Raw genomic sequence first — 24,657 nt, 5'->3', positions numbered from 1 at the left:
TTGTATGATGCTGGCGCGCATGGCTCGTGTTGATCCGTAGCTGAAAAGGAGGAGGGAAGCTCGCGGGGTCCTTCGTGCACGACGCTTCCCCTGACTCGCGTATTCGAGGGCAGTAACGTGTGAACAGGCTTCCTGCCTAGGCTCTGGATCTCAGCAGACAGGAAAGCCGTCAAGGGAAGGCGCCTCTCCCGAAGCAAGGCAGGTGGCTCCCGCCTGGGGCGGGAGGCTTCCTTCTAAGTACGCGCAGAAGCGGCGGGGGGCGCTGCTTGACAGACCTCGCCGCCGTCTCGTTGCCCTGTCTCGCCGTGAATCCATCTCGACTCGTGGTATCTCGTGGCGGTGAGGTCCACAGGCCGCTGACCCATTGCGTGAAGCAGTATTCTCCTTCGCCTGTCTTGGTGTGAATCTGTTGCCCATCAGTGTCACAGGCGCCCCCTGACTCCTAGTACGAAAGGGAGAGGAAGTAAAGCTCCTCCGTCCACTTTCTCCTCACCCATCACGGCCAGTGTCGTCGATCCAATCTCAACTTGCCCCGCCCGGCACTTTCCCCCAGCCATTCAATCTCTCCATCTTCTGTGAATTTCATGGGCTGCGGCCTCTTTTTGAGGAGATCCAAGGGCCCTCCAGTTTGGCATCGGGGTTTATCCCCGGAAGCCAGCCAGATGCCCGAGGCACTGACAAAAGCAGCACACTAGCGCCAGCCTCCCTCTCCAATTTCCCCATCTGGTGCTCCTAGGTATACTGCTGTTGACCATGGAAGTTCCATTTGGCTCACACGGCACATATGCATCTATCTAGTTTTTTAGCAGCCACCCCTGGACCTGTCCTCTCTGAATGTAGTTTTGCCCGATCCTATTGAAAGCCATCTACACTCCCTTGGCAACCCCCACAGGTGACTTGTGCACTGTGTGAAGAACGGCTTCCCATCTTGTTTTCTATTACAAAGCCATTTAATTGGGTGACTGAAAATATATTCTGAGATATGGCACTTCCATTTGGAACATTTCATTTAATACCTAATGTGGCTCCATTGAATGCAAGCTTATTCCTCCCCCCTTTCCCCACATTCAGGTTTGTCACAACTGGCAATGGATAAATTCCTAGTCCGGGGGGCTCTTAAGCTCCAACCAGAGAAAAGAAAGCATCAGCCGGAGGAGGAGGAGGAGGCAGGTTGTGCCAAGGAAGAGAATGGAACAGAGGAGAAAAGGCCCAGGCTACCCATGGCCCTCCCGGATGAGCCCCGCGTGATATGTGCCACCCCTTGGAAGGAAATTCGGGCTGAGGGGTTGGACTGCAACTACACCGTTCTGTTTGGCAAAGCCAAGGCTGACTGGCTCTTCCAAGAATTGGAAAAGGAGGTAGAATATTTTGAAGGTAAATGAATGCCTGGAGTCTCGTCTTTAGCTGGTGGGCAGGGATTGTTCCTTTGAATCCATGGGCAGCTATTAGCTATCTGAAAGGCTGCCTTAAAATCTACCTTTTTTGTTGATCAGGTAGCAGCCATAGCAAGCATAGCAGCTAATTTACGCATTTTCAGTGCTGCTACATCCTTTAAAAAATTATTTGATCGTTTTTCCTAGGCAGATCATGAGAGGGAGGGCACGAAGGGTTGCATCAGTGCTTAGTTCTCGTGGTCCCTTCTTACATGTCCAGGGTAATGCCAGTCGCCACCTTGGGGTCAGGTAGCAAAATTCCCTAGGCCAGTTTGGCTAGGAATCCTGATGATGTTTTGCCATCTTCTGGGCATGGAGCAGGGGGGTCACTGGGTGTGTGGCGGGGGGGGGGGGGGACAGTTGTGAATTTCCTGCATTGTGCAGGGGTTGGACTAGATGATCCTGGAGGTCCTTTCCAACCCTATGCTTCTATGATTTAGCAGCAGTGTGCAAATACTTATTGACAAGTAATACAATTCTAGTAACTTCTTAATTAAGGGATGAAGGAAAAACGAACAGCTTAAACGTGATGGAGAGGTGGGGAAGGATCTTATCAAAAACAAGTCACAGAACGGTCTAAATCTTGCAATATTCACAAACAGCAAAGTAAGGGCCAAACCTTGTTCCTCAAAATTGGATGGAAGGTAACCATAGTTCAAAATGACTATCCAGTGGGAACCCCTTTTGAATTGATTCATTCATTAAAAAAACCCTGGCACATCACAGAGGATTCTGGGAGATTTCCTAGGGGGCCGTGACACAGCCCTAAGATAGGGTTCTGTTACAGGGGCACACTCTGCTGACACAGACCAGCATGGGCCAGATTGCTTAGACCTTGCATGAGCCAAGACGTGCTTTAGACCATGGCCGGCCCTCTCCAACTGCTGTGAATTGCAGGAGAAGATTCGTAGCGACAGCCATGGCTGTCATGCTTTGAAGGAAGCTTGTCCACCATTTACTAATATCAAGGAAGACACACCCACACATTGTCCCCAGTAGGGACCAGTTCTTGCTTACATCCAGTTGCATAAACCCACCTTGAGCTGTTTATACCTCTTCTCCAAATAGGAGAATTTACCAAACTGCACGTCTTTGGCAAGTGGCACAACATTCCGAGGAAGCAGGTGACCTACGGAGACTCTGGGTTGACCTACACTTACTCGGGGGTCACCTTCTCTCCCAAACCGTGGATTCCAGTTCTGGAGCACCTCAGGGACCAGATCCAGCTGGCCACAAGCCACACCTTCAACTTCGTTCTCATTAATAGGTAGTAATGTTCAAGGTTGGGATGACTTAGAGCAGTTCTGCCCACCACGCCTGCTCTCCAGGGTGGGTTCCCTGTGATGGTGCGTCTGTCTGGCTGCTTTGTGTATGGGAGCTGCCCTTGGCAGTTGCTGGAGGCTTCAACTGAGGCAGAAACTTAAGAGGGACAAAAGCTAAAGTGGATCTTTTCTGCCTTCGCAGATATAAAGATGGACATGATCACATAGGAGAGCACAGGGACGACGAAAGAGAGCTGGTCCCTCGCAGTCCCATCGCTTCAGTCTCTTTGGGGGCCTGCAGGGACTTTGTCTTCCGGCACAGCACTTCCCGAGGCAAAAGACCTTCGCGCCACATCGAGCCCATCAAGTTGCCATTGCAACATGGCAGTTTATTGATGATGAACTTCCCAACCAACCGCTACTGGTACCACAGTTTGCCCATCCGCAAGAAGATCTTGGCTCCAAGAATCAACCTGACCTTTCGGAAAGTGATGGCTCACAGGATTGTGACATAGAGCTGTCCAGTTTCTATGTGACCACTCCTTGTCCTTCTTGAAACAGGGGTCCTCTTTTATAGTTGATGGCCGCCTTCGCACACAAGGGCAGCACAAAATATGGATCACACCATGTCAGGACATTTCTCTACTCAAATGGTTTCGAGCAACTTGTGAACTTTGCTGAACATTTGATTTTGAGTATCACTACAGCGGCCATATAGCAAAGTCTGAGCAGACAGTTTTGTACTATGGCTAATCTGCCTTCAGTGGTCTGGGCGGCTTCCACTCCTCTGGGTGTTGCAGCTGCTGAAAAGGGAGAGGAATGCACTTTGCTCAGGCTACAGCTGGTTACCCTCCGCAACCCGCCCACCCCTGCCGGACCCCAAACTGAGAACATGCTAGGACTGTCTTCCATCAGCTGTTCTAAAGTCACCTTCCTCCCAGAACTGACACTCATCTACGCCTGATCCAAATATCCTTCTCCCCTCACCCCGTACTATTCAGAACTGCACAAGTCTATTGAGGGCCCATCTCTGTCTTTCATTGCAGCTGGAAGCCTCCATTCTCTCTTATATTCTAGAGCCAGTACTGGGCATCTTTTTACCATAACCCAGCGATATTAGGACCTGCCAAGTACAATCAGTGTCGTCTAGGGAAATCTAAGGCTGAAGAAAGACTGCAATCTTTTTGCCTTCAAAAGACTGAAAATGGGTTTAGAGGCTTCACCGAGGTATACACACTTTAAAAAAACACTGTCGTGGTAAAAACAAGGTTTGCAGATCTTGGGAACAATACAAAAGCCTTCCAGATCTGTTTTACAGAGTGCCAGAAATAGGATGAATTATATACTATGAGCCGCAAGCCAGCTGTTTGAAATACCTTGCCTGCCTCTAGCTGGCAAGCATCGGCAGATGTGATTCTGCATCTGTCCTACTTCCTCAAGATTGTTCCTGTTTCAAATGCAACAGAATTCCTGGTTTTAAAAATGCTTTCTGAATTAAAATATCTGCTGGAAACAGAGGCATATGTGCACTGTGTGACTTCCATTTCAGGCTCTTGTCTCCGATTCTATGAATGTTCATGGCAGTGGTGGTGTAGCAGAGCAGCAGCTCAGGAGGAGGGACAGCCAGAGCATCCGCAGGCACATCCGTCTGGTTAAGGGTACCAAATAAGGACACAGAGCAGGCTTTATTCAAGAGGGACGCAAGTGGTTCTGTTTGGGAGAGCGGCAGGGGCAGGGATGGAAAAGTTCTCAGGGAGCTTGCTGGGAGGTGTATGAGAATCAGACAAAGGCTGCTGTGCTTGGACAGAGGCAGTTCCTTTTACATTTCTGACTAGTCTGTTTATTGGTGCTACACGTGACCAGTGCATAAATCCTTTCTGTAACAGCTGAGCAAAGATAACAGAGCAGCAGTTCAGAACATTTTATTAATACACACACATCTGAAAATTCCATTCTCGGGGCTCCCGTTTCTATTCTGCCACTGTGCAAGCACATCTTTCTCAGAAGCTGAGCCCTGAGACAGGCAGGATCCATTCACACTGAACTGTTACGTGGTACACTGCTTCGACAGCAAGGATTCATTCCATCCCCAGAGTGGATCCTGAAGCAGAGGGACTGGATTCCCTGCAAACTTAAGTGGCCCTCCACTTGACAGGGCCGGGGGCTCAGGCTGCAGTTCCTGCATTGGTTTGATGCTGTAGTGGGTAAGAGCAGCAGGACTCTAATCTGGAGAACTGGGTTTGATTCCCCACTCCTCTGCTTGAAGCCAGCTGGGAGACCTTGAGTCAGTCACAGCTTCTAGGAGCTCTCTCAGCCCCACCCACCTCACTGGGTGATTGTTGCAAGGATAATAGTAATATACTTTGTAAACCGCTGTGTTAAGTTGCCTGAAGGGCAGTATAATAAATCAAACTTATTATTATTATCCTTACGGCTGTGGAGTAAGGCCAAACTTTCTGGACCAAAAGTCTTAGTACACACCTGAAGATGCCATGGAACAGAGATAGGGGTCCAGGGAGGCTCTGCCCAAACTAAGGGGCTTTTTTAGTAAAAGGTGGCTCCTGTTTGCACTCCTAATGGTGTGGCTGAGAAGACGAAAGAGTGAATCAGCTTATGGGGAAAGGATTGGGGAAACTGATGCCTCTTCACTGGCTGTTTAGAACCCAGAACTGATGGAGATGGTTTAAGGTGAGCAGGAGGAGGAGGAGGAAGCCATTTTAATAAGAGCAGGGCCTCGATGGGCGGCCTCCTTCCTGTGTGAAATTCTCATTAAAACCGAACTGGCAGTGATGTAGCAGTAAGGCAGCTGGGCTCAGACATCTCGCATGGAAGTAGGCAGAGAAAGGCGCTGCGGGGGGGGGGGGGATGCGGTGCTTGGGCCCTGCAGCGAAGAATGACCTTTCTTTCCCCGTACTAAGCTGAAAATAATTGTAAATGCCCCCCACCAACTCAGCCTTCTTTGGGCACTCCAGAGGCATTTTTGAGCAAAAGCAGGGAATATGGGTGTCTCCAAGGGAGACGCAACCTGTGATTTTCTCCTTCAGCCACCAGGCCCTGCCTTTTGCTGCCCTTGCAAGCCACAGGAAGCCGCCCAAGGCTAAGCCTGTGAGCATTCTGTGATAAAGCAAAGGTCAGCCAGGGCTGCCTCATGGGAGAATGTCATGTCCAAGACAGAGGCTAACAGGCAACTCCTTGGAAACAGCAACATGCAGCAGTTTAGCAGACTTTTCTTCCATGCTCAGGAAAGGCTTAAAGGCCACAACTCCTAGGGCAGAAACACCTACAAGGCTTTGGCCTACTTTACGGGGTGGCCAGAGGTCTGGATGCAGGCTGCTAATGAAGCATGAAACCAATGGGGGGGGTACTAGGGAACAACTGTGGGGGCATCGTCTCTTCATCTCTGCAGTGCTGAAGCCAGATCAAGTAGACAAGGACTGGATTTTATACACCTCCCTGACCCTGAACACAAAAAACACAGGTCAACATTTGGCAGAAGTAGCTTTAAAGCTTACAAAAAGTCTGAAGGCTTAAAACCAGCGCAAAGACACACGGGGGTTTTTTGGTGATTGAATCATGACCAAACGGGAAAGGCCATTTCTTTCATTGCAGAGCTGGGCTCTTAAAGGAAACACACCATCTCATGCCATTTTGATGCTGACCTTGAGCATCGCTGGGGGTGGGGGGAGGAACGTGCTGTGTGGTATCCATTTCTCATCCAACCGCTGCAGCTTCAGCCATGTGACGCCTCAAAAGGCTGTAGATTCTGACTGCACAGGGAGCCCAGAATTCTCACCACCCTTCTTGCTCCCCTGGGAATTTTAAGGACGTGGCCACACCAGAAGCAGTTGTGGGTTGCTGTCTATGGATTCTGTGGAAGATCAAGGCACTTCAATGCAGATTCTCTTTACTTTTTTTCCTTGGATTTGAGGTCGGAGTTCTTCCCTGTTGCTCCCCTGGCCGAACCTGTCTTTATATCCTCAGAGCCTGAGGAGAGCATGACTGTGCCTTGGGCAGGTGGGGTGGGTGGAAAGCTAAAAGGCACCAGCCTGGTCCTCTTGGCTGGAACAGCTGAGGTTGGCATGAGGGGTGTGCTGCCAAAGTATGGCGTGGGTAGGGGAGGCTGCAGCTTCCAGGAGGTGGTTTGGTGGGAAAATGCATCAGAACAAAGAAAAGTTCTCTCAGCAGGCATGCCTCGCCTGATCCAATGAAACTGCCTAAGCTGATTAGTTGGCACAGAACCAAGACTTTGGAGAGAGATGGGCAAAGGAGGAGAAGCAGCATCAGAGGAAGAGAGTAAGGATGGTGGAGGAGGGAGAGAAGGAAACAGTTCAGGAGCAGACCGCAGTGAAGGGGGGATATGGCGATCCCAGGACCGCTTGGCCAGAGACCGGCTAAACAGACTCGGGGTCCTGCATTCACTGCCGCCTCTATGAATCCGGCAAATAGGTTGCAGCACCACATCTGGGACTCTGGAGGGTTCCTCAAAGGCAGCTCTATGTGGACAGACAGTCAACAGCCCTCTGTCCTCACAGGACGTGACACTGTCAAAAAGGTGCATTTCCCCCCAAAAGGCTGATGCTACTTCCGTCATAAGACATAAAACAGAGCTAAAAACTGGAGGTGTGGCCTAGGGAAGTCACTGTGTGGAGTTCACCAGCTGAGAGCTCTACCAACACACAAGAACACTTCTCTAATAATGACACACATGTGGAAGAGCAAGAGGTTAGCCCGCTGACTTTGGGTGGCAGCAGCCAACAACTGCGGCTTGAGGTGGACCGTCCAGGGGCTCGTGGAGCCGAAGGGACACTCTTGTCCTCAGAGGTGCGTATCAATGAGACCTTCCCTGCGGTTTCTGTCACTCCTCAGCCTGGAGCTCCTCGCTTTGCTGCCGCAGCCTAGACTGAACGCGCTCATAAAAGAGTAGGTAGGCGCTGGACGAAAGGACCTCTTGCAAAGTGGTTTTGTGCACAATGTCGTCTGAAATCCACAGCCACTGGTTGCTGACAGCCAGTGGATGTTTGGAAGAAGGCGGGGAGCGGCGGTACGTCACAAAGTGTCCTGAATGCATGTCCCCATGGTGAACCACAACAGCCATCAGACGGTAGAGATATGCAGGGGAACTTATGAGGAAAGGAGTTGGAGAAGGGAGAGAAAAGAGTGGTGCACGTTACTCTACGCGTGCCACAGCACTGCGGTCTTTACCCCATGCCCAGAACAAAAGCCACAACCCACGGCATCTCCCGCTTCTACGGAGGGCAACGCTGGATTCCTTTAGCCCACCCTTGCCTCCTTTGACTGGCAGCAGCCCTCAAAAGTCTCCAGGCCTTTTTCAGCACCCATGGCTTGACCCTTTTTACTGAGCATTGCAGGATTGGAACCATCCGTGGGCAAAGCAGATGCTCGGCCACTGAGCAACAGCCCTTCCCCTAGGAAAGGCAGAACTGCCCCTCCCCTGGCCTACTTCAAGAAGAAACCTTCCAGCCAGTCCCAAGGAGGCTGCAGAAGCCCTGAACCAGTGCCTGGAGGCAGTTTTGGAGTGGCTGCAGAAAGCTGAATCCTGACAAGAAGGAAGTGCTGCTGGTGAGCGGAAAGCCTGACCCAGGATTTAAGGTGTCACCTTGTTTATGGATGGGGTTATACTCCATCAGGCCTGTTGTCTGGGGGTGCTCTTGGGTCCAGGCCTACTGCTGGCCAGGTGGCAACTTGTGGCCAGGAGTGCCCTTTACTAGCATCAACTAGTTAGTCAGCTGTGGCCCTTCCTGGGCAGCAATGATCTGGCCACTGCGATGCATGCCCTGGTTACACCTAGATCAGATTACTGCAATGCATTCTATGTGGGGCGGCCTTTGAAAAGTGTTCAAGTTTCGATTGGTGCAAAATGGTGCAGCCAGAGTGCTGACTGGAGTGGTCATAGGGACCCTATCACTCCCTTCTACACTGGGTCCCAATCTGTTTCCAGGCACAATTCAACATGGTGGCGTTGACCTTTAAAGCCCTGTATTGCTTGGGACCAGCATACCTGAAGGACTGCCTATTTCCTTACAAACCTACCCAGCTACTCCAGAGGGCCTGCTGTGGGTGGCAACCTGGGAGAGGGCCTTCTCAGGTGTGGCACCAAGACTTTGGAACTCTCTCCCTGGAAAAACTCCCCTGTTCCCTTCTCTTGCTATCTTCTGCTAGTCAATGAAGACTTTTTGTCAGGCATTCCCTCATTGATTGCTCCTTCTTGCCCTGTGTTTAAATTGTTGTTTTTATGGTTTGTGTGTTTATTTTAGCTTGGTTTTGATGGTTTTTAAGATGTGCTTTTATTGTTTATGTTTTTAATCTGTTACCCACCTTTGTGGCCCTGATGAAAGCAGTGAGTTGGAGTATGAACTTTGTAAATAAAATAAACAGTCTACTTTATTCACTTCTATAGCAACATCCTGACCTGCCAGAAACCGGGGGGGGGGGGGGGGGGGGGAATGTGTACTGGACTCCAAAAGGCCAAGATTTCATCTGTATTTTGATCCTGTGAGTTACTTATGAGGGATCCATACAGTGGACAGAAGTGATCCCGCAGCTGTCAACGAGGGTTGGAGCCAGCTGGGGACTTTGGCTCTCTTCTAGGTCATTTCTCCCTCTGGGGGGTTTCAGCTGTTGTCAGTGTCTGTCTTACCTACAGTCAGAAACTGCCATGAAGGGAAATACGATGGGGGACGTCAGCAGCGATGGGGAGCAGGTGCCATTTATAAGCAAGGGTTTATTACCATCCAGCTGTTCCACATCTGCAAGGGAAGTAATGCAATTAAGTACTGAACTGAACTGAACAAGGCTCTCAAACTTCAGTCCTCCCCTGACTATCATCCATGGCAAGTTAAGAGTCGTTTGCAGGTAAATAAACAGAGAAATGCTATCGAAGCCGGTCCCCTTTTTTTGCTGGAGGCACAAAAGACTTAACAGAGATGTTTGTGAGGAGAAGGACTTAAACGTTCTGTGGAGTTCTTGGCAAGGGTGCTTCAAAGATTAACTGGAAGCTTTCCAAAAAGTTCTTTCTTGGGTCTTGAGCTTTTTGGGTTGCCAACCCTTTTCCCTCATGAGAAGCCTCCCTTTTTGAAAGAAACGCTTCTGGTTCTGCCTGCACTCACAATTCTATCCCTGTCCCTCCCCCATCATACACGACCAGTATACAGCCAGAATAACTGCATACCCTTGTACTGTCTCTGTTTCCTTCATGTGTAATTGTTAACTTTGGTGTTAGCTGGTTGTGTAGTGAAGGAGCCTCTCGTTTATTGTATTAGAATAATTGAAAGGGCACGCCAAGCTCACCTGATGCCCAGGCCTGCATTTCTTGTTCTGGTTTTGGACCTGCAGCCTCCTCCAAGAGTCATACAGGGACTATTTATTCCTCTGGCAGCTACAAGCTTTCTGACATTCCTCCCAAATACCTGGAGTCTTTGCATGGGGCGATGCCTCTGGGTTGCTTCTGGGATTCGGTTTATGGGTGGAGAAGCGATGCTTGTAGATGTCCATGGCGAGGAATTCGCTGAACTGCACGTGCTCATTCCGCTTGAGAGGCGTGCCGTGGCTGGACCAACTCAGCCTCTGCAGGTGGATGCAGAGGCACCGCGGCAGCTGCAGGACAAGATGCCACCATGCCGCGGCAGAGGGCAAGGAGGGAAACGGGGCTGTTAAACGCAGCACGGCAAGAAAAGGAGCACCAGACATAGTGGAAAGGGGACCCGGGGCAGCCTCGGGGACTTTAATGTGGGCCTGACTATGGTCTGCTTCTCTTGAGCAGATGAAGTGGGAAAGATGTGTCCTAGACCCCCCCCCACACACACACACACACACTCCTGACCCTAAACGAGCTCTTCCCAATAGTCAAAGAATGCCAGTGCCTGGAGAAGCAGTCAGCTGTACGAGGCCCCACTAGGTGCCCCCCCCAAGAGGATCATGTCCTCATCTGCTGTCTGCAAAAACTGGGCCTGTGAATAATCCTGATGCATGCTTTTTCAGCCACACCAACATTATGCACCTTAACGGCCATTCACATGTGCTTATTATCCCATTTTTATTTTATTGAAAACATTTATATTGTACCTTCCAATGAAAAGTTCACAAAGTGGGCTTAAGGCAGAAGATGTGAGGCTGTTTCATTTTATACACAACAACCCAGGGGGGGGGGGGGGCTAGTTGAAGAGAGAGAGAGCAATTTGCTCAAGGCTGCCCCGTGAGTGCTGCTATCAAGCCCCATCTCTGGTTCTTGGGTTTATCCTCATATGCAGCCGTCCTAGTGTCATGCTTCATTCTGGATCTACAAGTAGTTCTGGTTTTGTAGAATTCCGGGGGTTTGGGGAATCTACCACCTGCCCTGCTCCTCCTGAGTGAATGCGTCACACACACCGACACTCTGGACACATTTGCAGTCAGTCCCTGGGATGCCCATCGTAAGCAAAGACACCTCCCCTGACCTCTTTGCTATTGATGCAAAGGATAAAGACATCCACAAGTCAGAGGCAGGATGTGATCCCGCCAGCTCAGTGAGATCCTGTAAACACACCCTAAAAGGTCCTGCTAAGATCAAACGAGTCGGATCATCTTACCTTCCCCAGCTTTAGCTGCTTAACAAAGGTGGTTCTCTGGTTCTCTACGACTGGCCCACTCAGAGTCCCCTCTGCCTGAACCTGGGAGAACAGGAAAAGTGAGCTGTGACTCACGAAAGCTCACACCCTGACACAACTTCTGTTAGACTTACAGGTGCTACTGGACTCTTGCTCATTTCTACTGCTACAGACAGACTGTCACAGCTCCCCATCTAGAATTACGCCCATTGACACTAGGGCAACAATCCCAAAGCAGATACAACTCAGGAACTAGAGAGTTCACCACTAAAGCTGTATCCAGAGACAGGCGACACATGTTGGTTGATTCTTGGGTGTGGTCATGGCAACCCTTCCCAGCCTAGCTCCCACTGGAGCTCTAACAAAGCCTCTGCATAAAAAGCCTCCAAGCAACTGTGGCAGCTGTCAGTTCTAGCAGTGATAGGCAGCCTCTTCTAGGCTTCCTCAGTGGCGACACCAGTCCACTTGATCGCTCACCCTTCACTTGGACTGAGATGCCACCTCAGCCTTTAGGAGAAGCTGCTGGAGGAACAGGAGGTTGGCAGTCCTAGTGAGAGAGCAGGGGGGAGGTTTTCTGCAAAGCAAACCTGTAAGTAAAGACAGGCCCATTCACTCGGGCAGACCTAGAGATCTGGAGAGAATGATGAAAGGGCCAAGAGAAGGGAGCAATCTCATTGGCTCCCTAGCACTGACAGGGGGAGGAGGAGAACCGCTTTGAATGTTGTCCTCTGACCGGGGCTGGCTTAACCAAAGAGGGAGGGGCCAAGCAGCCTGTCTGCCAGGGCAGCCCAATTCAAAGGCTGCCCCGTCATGTTAGAAGCCACTTTCAAGGCTCACTTCTTGTGCTGTATTTCCAACCTTCAAAAAAGAAAAGGGCACGAATTCAGAATTCCCTGCAATGCCAGGATCATCTGCCTTGCCTATGGTGGCAAAAACCCTTGAACCAGTGTTGCTTCCAAAGAACAGGCTGAAAATGCAGGAGCGACAAGGGGGGAAGGGGCCTTTCAAACACATTCCAGGAACTGCAAAGGTACGCCACGTTCTTAGGGACTCATGTGACCCAAGCTGAAGTCAAGGGGAAACCAGAACAACCTACTTTGGTGCAGTTGTTGCATACTACGCCCTTAACCGACTCAGAAGAGATGAAATGGTGGAGGCAGTGGTCCAGCGTCATGGGGTGGCCCTGCGCCCAAGGGAAGGAACAGGATGCAGAGTTGGCACACCTCCTTTATCAGAAAGGGGCAAAGGTGACCCCCCCCCTCCCCCCAGTCCCAAAGGGCACAGCAAAGACTTACCCACATGGTGGCCGGGATGCTCAGGGAAAGGCTGTCAAAAGTATCGTACCGCACGGGACTCTGAAAGAGAAACCATTCACACCTCTATCAAGGTTGACATGAGCAGCGGCTTCATCCCCACAGGCATTACGGCTGGATGGAAACTGTACTGTAACCACAGCTTAGAAAGACTCAGCATCTGTGCAGTCAGAACTATGTGCTGTCCCTTTAACAATTGGTACTCATGGGAATTGTAGTCCCCCCTCCAATATAGAAGTTTATTGTAGGCTTCCTGTGAAGGTGTTAAAAGTTGATGGTCCTCTTCCTCTCTTTGTTCAGATCTTACCCCCTCAAGCAAGGATGCAACAGCTATCATGAATTCACCGCTAGTCTACAAATAAATCTGGACCAATAAAGATGTATCTTGCTTCTGATTGAACCATGTGTCGTTCACTGGCTCTAACTGTAAGTAAGGATTCCTTTAAATCTGGGTTGAAAGAGGCAGCGCGTTAGAGCTACCTGGAAGCCAGCATCTTTCCCAGCTGCTTCCAGAATAGAAACCGTTCTCCGATGCCTGCTTCACCCTGCTGCATATCTGCTACGTGTGTGTAGTGGCAGCCTGGACTTGGGTTCAAATCCCTCCTTACGACTGTCTCAGAGCAACTTAAGCAGTAGAACATGTGCCATAATGGACAGCATCACTTCAGAGAGAGCCAGTTTGGTGTAGTGGTTAAGCATGGCAGGACTCTAATCTGGAGAGCCGGGTTTGATTCCCTACTCCTCCATTTGAAGCCAGCTGGCTGACCTTGGGCTAGTCACGGCTCTCTGGAGCTCTCTCAGCCCCACCCACCTCACAGGGTGTTTGTTGTTGGGGGGGATAATAATGACGTACTTTGTAAATCACTCTGAGTGGGTGTTAAATCGTCCTGAAGGGTGGTATATAAATCAAACATTATTGTTGTTGTTGTTGTTAAGACTCGGGGGACTGCATGCATTTTTGACTGCGCCGTTAACATTAAAAGCTCCCCACTAATAGAAAGCCAGAAGAGCAGCCTAGAATCCTGATGTGCTACTTTTCTACCTGCAGGGGTTGTGTGTTTCAAAACAAAGGGCAGCATTCAAAAGTGGTACCCCTCCCGTGGGATCCATTCAGGATTTGCTCGTTTTGCTGGATGTGTAGACCAGGCTTCTCTACTGGACTTAAGTGGGCCGCCATGTTGGTCTGCTGTAGAACAGCAAGAGTCGAGTCCGAAAAAGCATATAACCTGAAAACTTTGTTGGTCATTAAGGCGCTACTGGACTTGAATCTTGCTCTTCTACTGGTCCTGAAGAAGTCAAGCAACCCACGAGGGTGTACCCCCAAGAGGTACAATTCCTGGGCTGAACCATTTCAAGGTGACTGGAGGGGTGTGCGGGGGCGGGGATAATATTTTTAATGATTCTCTGTATTTAAAACCTGCATGACATATTTCACCTAGCCCTCTCCCTGCTGTGCTAGTTTCCTACATGCAGGGAGCCATTTTTGTAGGGAAATGCTTAAAAACGACTCACAAGCTCCGGACTCGGCGGTCTCACTCAGCATGACTTCCCCCTGCCTCTGTGGCCTGCACAGGATGCTCTCCTTCCTCCTCCTCCTCCGGAAGAGCCTTCCGGGCCAGAGCCCTGCCCTCACTAGGAGGTCAGAAGCTGGCTCAGCCCCTCTTAGCTCCCATCTCCCTCCCACCGCAGTTTCAACAGCTGGTCACCTGCAACTCCACCAAGACCTCCCTCCCTCCGTCTGGGTCACACACTGACACACCTGGTGCCTGCAGTGTTTGCAAACCATGTTGCTTGTCAACCTCCCATGGAAAGGATGCTGCAGCTTCCAGTGATTCAACATGGAATGAGAAGACTCTGCAAAATACAACACATCAGACTGTCTTACTGTTTTGTATTGCAGAAGCCAACCCTGAATGCTATGACGCACCCCACTGATTTGACTCCTGCAAAAACATGCAAACAAGCCACGTGCTCACTAACTGGACTCGGAAGAGGGTGGGGGGAGTGAAGGGTCACCTCTGGCCTTCCAGCCAGGCAGCCCCCTCAAGCTAGTCACTGGAAGAGGGCCCTGTGGGCTGCAGCCACCGCCAAGGAGTGGGAGCCATCTCCACCTCTAGCCTCCGGGAGACATAAAGAGAGAGACAGCCCATCTTCAGAACCAGGTAATCATGAGCCATCAGTCTTCCTTAGCCTCACCTACACTGAGGGGTTGTTGTGGAAATGTCCTTGAAATAGACTGTACTAATCTCACACTGTGAAATCCGCCTTGAGTCTCAGTGAGAAAGGCGGACTATAAATGACAGAAATAAATAAATAAGAGGAGAGAAGAACCAAGTACACTATTCTGAGCTGAAGGAAGGGTGGGATTTTAAAAAGTGGGAGAGGGACATAGCAAAAGGGCATTTCCCAGGGGAACAGATTTTATATCAGCCAGACAAATGGAGACTTTTCACATCTCCCCAAGAAAGCAAACCATCTTTACCTCTCGTTCTGCAATATATTTGCTTTTGGGATACTTCCGGTTGCTGCACAGAAAAACAAAAATATATTTTAGAAGACTATATTAAAATCACATTACAAACAAAACTGCTTCCTGTTTGTTCACACGTATGACTCTGGAGATTTTAACATTCTGAAAAGAAGAAACAAAACAAAAAACAGACACGCTTCCGGGAAGAAGAGAAGCCAAATCTTCAAACACAGCTTAAATGTCATTTTTTTAAGTTGATTTTCCACAGATTACCTTTAGAACAAGGATCATGAAGCCCTGGACCTAAAGCCGATGAAAAAGTTCTTGGTGGTGAATGACTGGACATTCTATATGATGTCTTATGGATCGTCCCCTCCCGACAAGCAGGGAAAGGGTGCTAGGGAGGGGGAGAAGCAAGCAAACCTGCACCCTGCAGTAAATGCAGCTCTGCAAAAGTGTGCAGAAATTGGCCCTCAGCAGTATGACAAGGCCCAAGAGCCAGCCTAGGCTGGCAGCCCCAGCAGGGCATGATTCATTCTTTCCAGAAATAACACAGAATGCTTCCCTTCTCCATGGTTCACGAGACTGTACACACAGGCTGATATGTGGGGAGGGACCACTGCAAGTCCATTCTGGGCCACAGAAATGATGACGGGGCTTTAGCAGCTGGGAAACGCAGTGCGCGTTCCATCTCTCTGACGAGGGCTCTTCACAAGGGACGTTCCCACTTGCTCCTCTGTAAGACACTCGGGGCAAACCATTCTGTGCATGAAAAAGCTCCCATCTGGCCACCCCAGAGCCATGCACGCCGACTGCAAATTCTTACTATTCCACATCCTGCCAGACCTGTGACGCCTCCCGCAGTTTGGCTTGCTTGCAGGAGTCATCCGCAGCCATTTTCCACAGCACCCTCAGGCTCTTCAGGCACCCTCAGTAGTTCAGGCAGTTCCACAGATGTGGCGAGTAGAAGAGCCGGTCTTAATAATCAGTAAACTGGACCCAACAGCTTTTGGGGACTCATCCAACTCCATGTGACTAAGTTAGCCCTGCTATGGCTCTCGGATCATCCCCGACGCCCCGTTGCCTCTCAAATCCCTACCTCCAGTGAATGGACATCAAACAGATTGGTGACTCGTGGCTGGCGATCTCGTTCGTCTTCCAGCGATGAGGTAAGGACGTGGAATAGCTCATGGGCGTCCTGCAGGAAATAAAGCAGCCAGGGTTAGCCAACAAGTCTGGAAAAGAATATTCCTTGGGACCCGTTGGGTGTGGATACGGGACTGTATGAGCCCACCTCAAGATTATTTTTGTGGCTTGCAGGAAATCTTCAAAATTCTAAGATTTCCTTTTTTAAATGGTACTGCCCCTCATGATATCTTAAAACAGTTTTGAAAAATATGAGGCCAGTAAGCCTTAAAAGGTTTAAGGAAATAAAGAAGCTGATTTTTTGTTTCCATTCCTCCCACGATACCTCATATCAGACAAATGCCACTGACCATGGATTTATCGGCAAGTTTTGGAAACAGTGCGTTGCACACACTGTCGTCTTAGCACAGTTCAGTACCTACCTGCTCTTCAAAAGAGGAGATCTGCCACCTGTACGTCCTTAAGACCTCCAGCAAACAGCTTGCATCCAGGATGTCCTCATCTGTAGCCTCTTGACAGGATAAAGCTGAACGCACCAAAACAGAAAGAGCGCAGACGACAAAAAATGTAAAAGACGATGGGTCCCCAGTCAGGCGCAGGGGTGACTTGCCGTGGCCTTCCTTGGCAAAGTCTTCCTTGATGGTCCCCCATCCATGTACAGACCTCACTAAGCTTCCAAGATCTGACAAGATCGGGCTGTATCATGCCATCGTCCCTTCCTTATTACCCAAAATATGAAGTACTAAATCCTCCCTAAAATGTTAGAAAAGAGTAACCAGAGGATAAGACCTTTACTTCAAGTTGTACTACGAAGACTTACACCCAAACAGGCTTTACAAAGACCCTCAGGTCAAAGAATCGAAGCTGCAAGATTCTTTGCTTGTGTATTGTATACTTGCCCATATTTTCCTTTCACATAACTCCATCTTGTGTGGTGATCTTAGCACATCTGTCAGTCTAATGATCCCATGGCCATATTCTTTTGGAACAGTTATTTTGGACTGGGTTTCTGATGTTATAGTAACCCAGAGACTCCCATTGAGACAAGTTATGTGTGCACCCCAAAGATCTTTGGTTTATACAAACCAGAGGCCTGGAAAAAGCACCCCCCCAAAAAAAGCCTCTTGACTTTAAAATGCTAAGAGTGAACAAAATGCTCCAAGAATATTTGGCCCTCTTCTGGGGAGGATGGCGTTGCAGGAGGACATATGGATGGTTTAACTATATAAGTCTGAAAGAGGGCCATCTTAGGAGGGACTCAGTACAGATGAGAGTGCCAGTGTCATTCTGTACAAACTTGGCCATGCAGTCTGCCTCATCGCTGCTTGAGGGTCCCCCAGTGACTGAAGGAGGCACTGTGATTACATCAGATTGCATCTTTCCTTTGCTTTATGTTATGCTGTGTATGCGAATGTTGTTATCTGCTGTATGTCTATCCCCTTGTTCTTGTGTCTTGATGTATATGCTCTGTTTGGATTGTTGGACTTGCTTTGTGTGATAAAATTATTTTCCTTCACCACTAACGTGTTTCATGGCTATCAAATCAAAAGAACCCCCTGCCCCTTGGCAGAACACATACTCTATTGCTCCTTTTCCTATAGCTTGGTCACATTATATTAACAGCCCAAATCGTGAATTTGTCCCAGATCCAAAAGTGCACCAGTGAGAACGTAGCCCTAAGTCCACCAATGGCAGTTAGGTTCCAAAGCCCTGGACCAATACCAGGGAAGATCCTAACTCTGTGCTGAAACAGACCAATAGCCATTCTTCCCCACTAGCACCAAGGTAAATTCAGGTGCCTCAGAACAGCAGTGCAAGCCAACCCTTTCTGGCGGATGGTTCCTTTCTAGACCCATCTTTCTGGCACCACAAATATGACTTGCACTGGAGCCTTCAAGACAGGCATAGTATGACTTCTCCTCTTCCATTTGGCTCTCCTTCCTGAACCTAACCTTTCATGACATTGTTCCCATTTAGCATCTCCTAGCTCTTCCAATTCCTGTTACAGACCAGTATGCTCGACTGCCATCCATCCTTCCCTGTTACATCCTGGTTAGGGACTCCCTTCCTCTTGTCCTAAACTCTGTTCCCATTTATCCCAATTCACCTTCTGGTCCCAAACTGGGCAGCCCCTCGCCTTTCTTCTCTCTCTAGGTTGGTCTGCTCTGGACTAGCCAAGCAGGACGCATACAGTTAGGATTAAAAGGGAAACTTTAATTGTGTATTTAAAATGGACCGACACACATGGCGTTTGTGCAAAGTAACCGATTTTATTGACTTCCCTGATTCAACTGCTTGCTGTCTCAGTTTCCCATACTGATTCTCTGCTTGCAGTCCATATTTTGTTAGGGTAATGAAGCGACTTGCTGGTTCCATGCTTGGTCTGCCTTTTATCCTTCCTTTAATCTGAGATTTATTGCACCCAAAGTGGCAGCCGTGTATGCACCAGGCAAAGCAATTCCTGTCTTACTCCTGTAGCTGTGTCTTGGGTCGTGCCCGTGTAGGGGATGCTCTGACATGACAGACCAGCACAAGGACTGATCTAAGTAACACTGAGTACATTTCCCAAGAGAAATTCCAATACAGGGGAATCAAGACTCAAAAGAGGAAAGTTGGTTGTTTCTGGAAAAGTTGTTTTTCAGAAAGCTGCTTGTTTTAGGCTTCGTGCAACCCAAACCCTGCAGATATTACCACAGGGACGTTACCTTTCAGAAGCCGGAGTAAGGTAAGGGACAGACACTGGCGCCCAGGGGACTCAGGCTGACTGGCCTCCAATTGAACTGTGAATTCTTCCAACCAGTTGATCAAAGATGGACACGCGGACAAGCTTTGGAGTAAAGAGTTCATGAAGCACGTGTTCCCCACGTTGAGCAAGCCTGGCACTAGCCCTAGGAGAAAGACACCAAGACCAGTTCAGCAATCAGGCGCATGGCTGTCTATGTGCAACGCCACAGGCAGGAGGGCAGGAAGCAGTCAGGCGCCACTCATGCCACACCATGAGAATCTCCTCCCCTCAGAACACTCGTACTGAAATTTAGTGACACTTTTTTTATTTCCAGCTGTTTCTTTCCAGTGTGCTGTAAGCGGGTAGATTGTCAGGCTAGGATCTGGAAGACTCAGGTTTGAATCCCCGCTCTGTATTATGCTCACTGCGTGACCTTGCACCCGTCACGCTCTCAGCCTCACCTCCCTCATGGGTCGTTGCAGGGATAAAATGGAGGAGAAGAGAATTACGTAAGCCACCTTGGGTCCCCATTGGCGACCCAATACAATATCAATACAATAAATAAACATAAATATATAAATACAATAAATAAAAAATACAATAAATAAAAATACAATATAAATACAATAAATAAAAATAAATAAAAATTCAGAATAGGAAAGCAGGACAAAAATACTAGTAGTGCCTAACAACCAGTGCTTGAGGGAGGTTACGGCAGTTGCCAAGAGAGGGCCGTGCCTCCACCCCTTCTGTCTGGGGTCAGCAGGCACAGTGCCCAAACCCCCCTCCCTCCTCTGATTCCCTCACCTTTTCTACGCTTTTTCCTCTCCGTGATCGGACCCCACAAGACATAAATGCTAGCAGCAAGAGCAGCTGCAATCCCACCAATTACACCCCAGTTCTTCATTACTTTAGATCTAAAAACAGAGAGAACACAAATATAAGTAAATGTATACAAACACATACACACTTCAGGCAATGACAACATTAAAGAAAATAATAATGATGATGTTTATTTAAATAGTTTTCTAGTTTATTTGAAAAGTTACACACACACTGTCTCATTGTTATTCTTACTAGAAGTTGGATAAGGTCAGTAATTCAACTGAGTCAGACCACTGGTCTATCACGGTCAGTTCCATCTTCTCTGTGAGTCTCTCTACATGGGATGCTCAAATGTAGGGAGACAGAGGTGAAATTGACAGCGCCTTTGGGGCTGTGAAGATGAAATTAACAAACCCTGAGGAGCAATCTCCACCAGCTCTGTCTTTTTAAACTATGCTTCCCAGCTAACATTGCATCTCCCTACACTCGAGCGTCCTTGTGTAAGACGTCTCGTGTAGAGAGACAGACAGAGCCTCTGGTTCCTCAGGATCTCGACTGGAAGTCATGAGAAGGCAGAATGTTTGGCTGGTGTTGATTTACCAGATTTGGATGGGGTTAAACCTTTCATAGCAGATCAAGTTAAGAGCTTGGGAGAGCTTCGGGTCCTAGACTTATTAACTGATAAACAGATCGGCGACATTTCTAGCAGCACCTTTGTTCAATTCCATCTGGCTCATAAGCTTGTCCCTTATTATTTACTTAAAATATTTAAGAAATATTTCTTAAAATATTTCTTAGCCATCTTTCTACTTTACAGCATGCTATGTGAAACAACAATCATAAAAACACAAAGTAAAAAAATTTAAAAATCTGCCTCTGATAGTAGAATGGCAGTTGCTTGGATAGTGGCTCCCCAGTTCCCCCTTTCAGAGTCAGGAGCCTTCCACATCCTAAGGGCCAAGCAGGCAGGAGCCAGATGCTGCTGGGCCTCTGACGGTAGAATGGCAGCTGCTTGGGTGGTGACTCCCAGGGGCTAGACTCTGTTTAGACTCTGCTATTCAGTTTATGCAGATCCAAAAGACTGCAATACCCAGACTGGACTACTGTAATGAGCTGTAGGTGAGGCTGACTTGGAAGATTTCTCAGAAGCTTCACTGGACCCAAAATGTGCCAGCCAGGGCCCTGTCTGGGGTCAGGCTCTCTGAACAGGCAACTCCAGTGCTGCAGCATCTCCACTGATTACCCATCTGCTTCTGGGCCCAATCCAAAGTACTTATCACCTCCAAAGCCCTTCACAGCCCTCCCAGGGTCTCCATATACATAGAGCTACATGAGGAGCTACGTTGTTTTGCCAACCTTATGACCCTGCCATATGGTTGCCAAGTCCAGGTTGGGGAATTCCTGGAGATTCTGGGGGTGGAACCTGGAGAGGACGGGATTTGGGGAAGGGAGAAGCCTTGGGGGGGGGGAATAATGCCATAGAATCCACCCTTCAGAAGAGTCATTTCCTCCAGGGAAACTGGAGATCAGTTGTAATTCCAGGAGCTCTCCAGCTACCACCTGGAGGCTGGCAACCCCACCTGAGGACCATCTCTACAGTTACAGCTAAAGCACGGGCTTTTCCTTTTGTGGATCCAGTCCTTTGTCACAGCCTTCCCAAGAGGGTGCAGAGGGCACCTATATCACTACCTGGCAGGCTCATGTGATCAGGGCCCCGGTTCAGTGGGAGAGCATCCAATCCCCTGCAGCACTTCCAGTTCAAAGGATCAGGCTGGGGACCAGGGGAAAGCCTTCTGCCTGAGACCCAGGGAGCCACAACCAGACAGAGGAGGCCACTCTGGCCTAGACTGACAGTAGAAATTCGCTTCTTTCAGGAAGCGGTTATGGTGGTTCTCCCTGCACAATGCCCCGTGCCCAATCTCCATCAAAAGGCACAAGAGGAGAGGCTGACCACAGCCTGGGGCAGTGCACAGCAACTCCGGGCGTTGCCAGGAGGGTTGCCAGCTCCAGGCTGGGAAACACCTGGAGATTTCGAGGATGGAGACTGGGGAGGGTGGCATTTGGAGAGGCGAGGGACCTCAGCAGGGTATAATACCATGAAGTCCACAATCCAAAGCTGCCATTTTCTCTAGATGAACTGAGCACTACGGCCTGGAGATCAGTTGTAACTCCATGAGATCTCCAGCCACCCCCGGAGGTTGGCAACCCTAGTCACCAGCAGTGGTCAGCTCAGCTTCGCGTGCAGATGGCCCCTGACCCGTCGCCTCCGGGGCGCAGGCCGCTGCTCAAGGGCCACTCCGAGGCCTCCCTCCCGCACCCCCGACGTCCCAGGTAGCCTGTCCCTGCGCGTGGAGGCTCCACTCGGCTCTCCCGGCTTCAAAGCCACGCTCGCCCCGCCCGCCCGCCAGGCTGACCTGGCCGCCCCTCCGGCTCGCAGAAGCCGCCTGGCCGCCGCCCTCTCCGTCTTCTCCACCCCGCGGCGGCTCAGCAGCATCCCCCGAGCCTCGCCCGGTCCGCCGGCCGTGCTGCGACAACCGGCTGGCACCCAAAGCACAGGCGGCGGGGAAGGGACGGGCAGAGCACCGGAAGTGGCCGCCCGAGCCCCTTTGAAGGGCGGACTCCCTAGCAACGGGCTCCGCGCCCCTCGCTGGTTGCTAAGGGGCCCGTCACGCTGCTGCTCGGGCGCGCCTCCGGTCCCCTGCGCCGATGGTTCCGAGGTGGGAAAGAAAAAGCCCGCAGCCCTCTCCTGTGCCTGATGCTTAGCCCCAAAGAAGGGGCGGGAGATTATGGCGAGGGGCGCTTCCGAGAAGGGATGCTTGAATGCGCATCGCTGGTGGATTCCTGGCTTGCTTTTATTAGAGCGTTTTTTAAAAACGCTCTAAGAAACAAAATGAAGAACTGCTTTACGAGCTCTTTATTTGTAGGGCTACTACAGGTACTACTGGACTCTTGCTCTCTTCCACTGATAACAGACAGACTAACTGAAGAAGTGAGCTGTGGCTCACGAAAGCTCATACCTTACTGGAAATTTTGTTAGTCTTCTAGGTGCTACTGGACTCTTGCTCTTTTCCACTGCTACAGACAAACTCAGCTACCCATCTTGATTTGTAGGCAGTAGCTTATTTACTTGGGACCAAGCCCTACAAGGCTCAGAAAATCTTGTTTCTGTGCAAACTAGGATAGAATAGTATTTTTAATAACATATTGTAAACATATTGTTAATTTTCAGTATCTATAATGTGTTATGATTATTAGAATAATAATTAATTAATACATAATTTATTTCCAGTGGTCCTCTGCTTATTAATATTTTTAAAAAACATGTTTTAAACAAGTCTATGATGACAGAATTCCAGAGGTTCAAATGAAAGAATTACAGTCTAGGTACCAAATTCCAGGGTTCTTGTTAGCTTTGTCTCAGAAAAGGGCTTTGTCTCAAAAAGGCAAAGTATAAAGAGACAAACACCCCCTTGCTTAACTTGGGTGGGCTCAGAGTGTTTTACTTGCTCGAAAATCTGTACTCCTTATTCCATGGAACAAAAGTGTTTCTTCTTTCAAAGTTCTCCAGACATAGTGTAGTTATTTGGGCAAAACACACCAGATTAAACAGACCGGCATTTTTGCAGCATCATGGCTAGAATTGTCTTTGTCTTGCAGGATTCCTGGAGAGTTGAGGGCAGGGCTTGAGAAGGGCACAATTTGTGTGGAAGAAGGAGTTTACCCAGGATGAGATGCACACAGTCAACCCTCTGAATCTGCCATTCCTTCCTGTATCCTGGAGATCAGTTTTAACTCCTGCAGAACTCCATTTCCCACCTGGATGTTGGCATATAGATAGAATGTTTTTTTTAAAAAAAAAACTCTTTCCTGGAAGCAAGTCCCTCTGAATATACCTGAGGAGTATTCTGAAAGCAGATTTGCTTAGTATTGCTCTTTCAGTGTGATGCAATATTCTGGAATCTAAAGAATAGAGATGGGCACGAACCAGAAAAAAAAACAAACCACATGATTCGTGGTTCATGAAATTTCACGAACCACGAACTTAACGAACCTGTCCCCGGTTTGCAAAGCGGCTTGTTTGGTTCATGAAAACATCACATCCAGGTCAGAAAACCGTTACTTCTGGGTCAGCAGAAGGTCACTTCCATGTCCACAGAAGGTCTGCAGGAAGTCCATCCCCTGTTACCTAGGGAACTGATTGATTGGCACCAGGCTGTCTGCAGTGATGAACCAAATGAACCAGCCTAAAGTTCGTGGCGGTTCATCAGAAATGGGATCTGACGAACTGCTGGTTCGCAAACCCCAAACCGGCCTGGTTCATCATGAATTTTGGTTCGTATTTTGGTTCGTGCCTATCTCTACTAAAGAAGCATATAGTTCTGAATAAAGTACTGAATACATTTGTTATTTTTATGGAAGCTTTGTTTTGACAAACGCTGAATAAACTTCCCTTACTGTAACTTTTGATATTTGTACTCCTACACTCCTTGTTTCTGTATAATGTATTTTCATAAAGCTGGCAATTATTAAAACACAGCCCCAAAAGCATCCTGCAAATACACAGCATTCCTTCATAGTTCATTCTCATGTTATGTCTCCAGCTGTAACTGAGTCTGATTGCAGACTCACGCCAATCATTTTATAGACCTGTTATTATAATGCAAACTATAACTGTATCTGTCAACAACACCCTGCCAGTGTTTTTAGCATCTGCTTATATATTACCTATCAATAATGTATTATATTTTATTTTTATTTACAGTCTGTCTTTCTTCCTGAGACTTAAGGTGGATTACAAAGTGTAAATATGTTCAAGATCTGGGACTTTCAATATGCAGTGCAATAGGGGGAATGCAAATTCAAATATGCAGAGATTTGAA

General features: G+C 48.8%; 2 protein-coding genes across 3 annotated transcripts; one reads left to right on the top strand and one right to left on the bottom strand.

Annotated features, from left to right (window-relative positions):
* Nucleotides 1–29: 29 nt before the first annotated feature.
* ALKBH2 (alkB homolog 2, alpha-ketoglutarate dependent dioxygenase) lies at nucleotides 30–4,192 on the top strand. The gene is made up of 4 exons (XM_054996667.1): nucleotides 30–198; nucleotides 1,072–1,374; nucleotides 2,502–2,700; nucleotides 2,898–4,192. Exons 2-4 carry the CDS (start codon nucleotides 1,089–1,091, stop codon nucleotides 3,208–3,210), a joined length of 798 nt encoding a protein of 265 aa, XP_054852642.1. The 5' UTR covers nucleotides 30–198; nucleotides 1,072–1,088; the 3' UTR covers nucleotides 3,211–4,192.
* Nucleotides 4,193–6,308: 2,116 nt separating this feature from the next.
* USP30 (ubiquitin specific peptidase 30) lies at nucleotides 6,309–22,339 on the bottom strand. Of its 2 annotated transcripts, none has more exons than XM_054997097.1 (13): nucleotides 22,192–22,339; nucleotides 19,760–19,869; nucleotides 18,933–19,115; nucleotides 16,650–16,753; nucleotides 16,181–16,279; nucleotides 15,094–15,136; nucleotides 14,371–14,465; nucleotides 12,594–12,653; nucleotides 12,395–12,481; nucleotides 11,281–11,361; nucleotides 10,123–10,309; nucleotides 9,354–9,462; nucleotides 6,309–7,815 (listed from the first exon to the last, which is right to left on the bottom strand). In XM_054997097.1, exons 1-13 carry the CDS (start codon nucleotides 22,269–22,271, stop codon nucleotides 7,551–7,553), a joined length of 1,503 nt encoding a protein of 500 aa, XP_054853072.1. In that variant the 5' UTR covers nucleotides 22,272–22,339; the 3' UTR covers nucleotides 6,309–7,550. The 2 variants fall into 2 exon arrangements, with proteins under 2 accessions (XP_054853072.1, XP_054853074.1); XM_054997099.1 differs by having other exon boundaries at nucleotides 7,714–7,815; nucleotides 9,358–9,462.
* Nucleotides 22,340–24,657: the final 2,318 nt, after the last annotated feature.

This window comes from Eublepharis macularius, chromosome 13 (assembly GCF_028583425.1).
Source record: "Eublepharis macularius isolate TG4126 chromosome 13, MPM_Emac_v1.0, whole genome shotgun sequence".
In the NCBI taxonomy this organism is placed as follows: domain Eukaryota; kingdom Metazoa; phylum Chordata; class Lepidosauria; order Squamata; family Eublepharidae; genus Eublepharis; species Eublepharis macularius.
The sequence above is the reverse complement of the archived record's forward strand: the minus strand, read 5'-3'. Positions and strand labels throughout refer to the sequence as shown.

Bases quoted from the DNA above. Each gene is read 5' to 3' on its own strand.
- ALKBH2 (XM_054996667.1), top strand. From the start codon at position 1,089: ATGGATAAATTCCTAGTCCGGGGGGCTCTTAAGCTCCAACCAGAGAAA. The intron at 1,375-2,501 runs GTAAATGAATGC...TTCTCCAAATAG, and splicing joins GGAGGTAGAATATTTTGAAG to GAGAATTTACCAAACTGCAC. The intron at 2,701-2,897 runs GTAGTAATGTTC...CTGCCTTCGCAG, and splicing joins AACTTCGTTCTCATTAATAG to ATATAAAGATGGACATGATC.
- USP30 (XM_054997097.1), bottom strand. From the start codon at position 22,271: ATGCTGCTGAGCCGCCGCGGGGTGGAGAAGACGGAGAGGGCGGCGGCC. The intron at 16,280-16,649 runs GTAGGTACTGAA...TATTTCCTGCAG, and splicing joins TCTCCTCTTTTGAAGAGCAG to GACGCCCATGAGCTATTCCA. The intron at 12,482-12,593 runs GTAAGTCTTTGC...CCTTGGGCGCAG, and splicing joins GCATCCCGGCCACCATGTGG to GGCCACCCCATGACGCTGGA.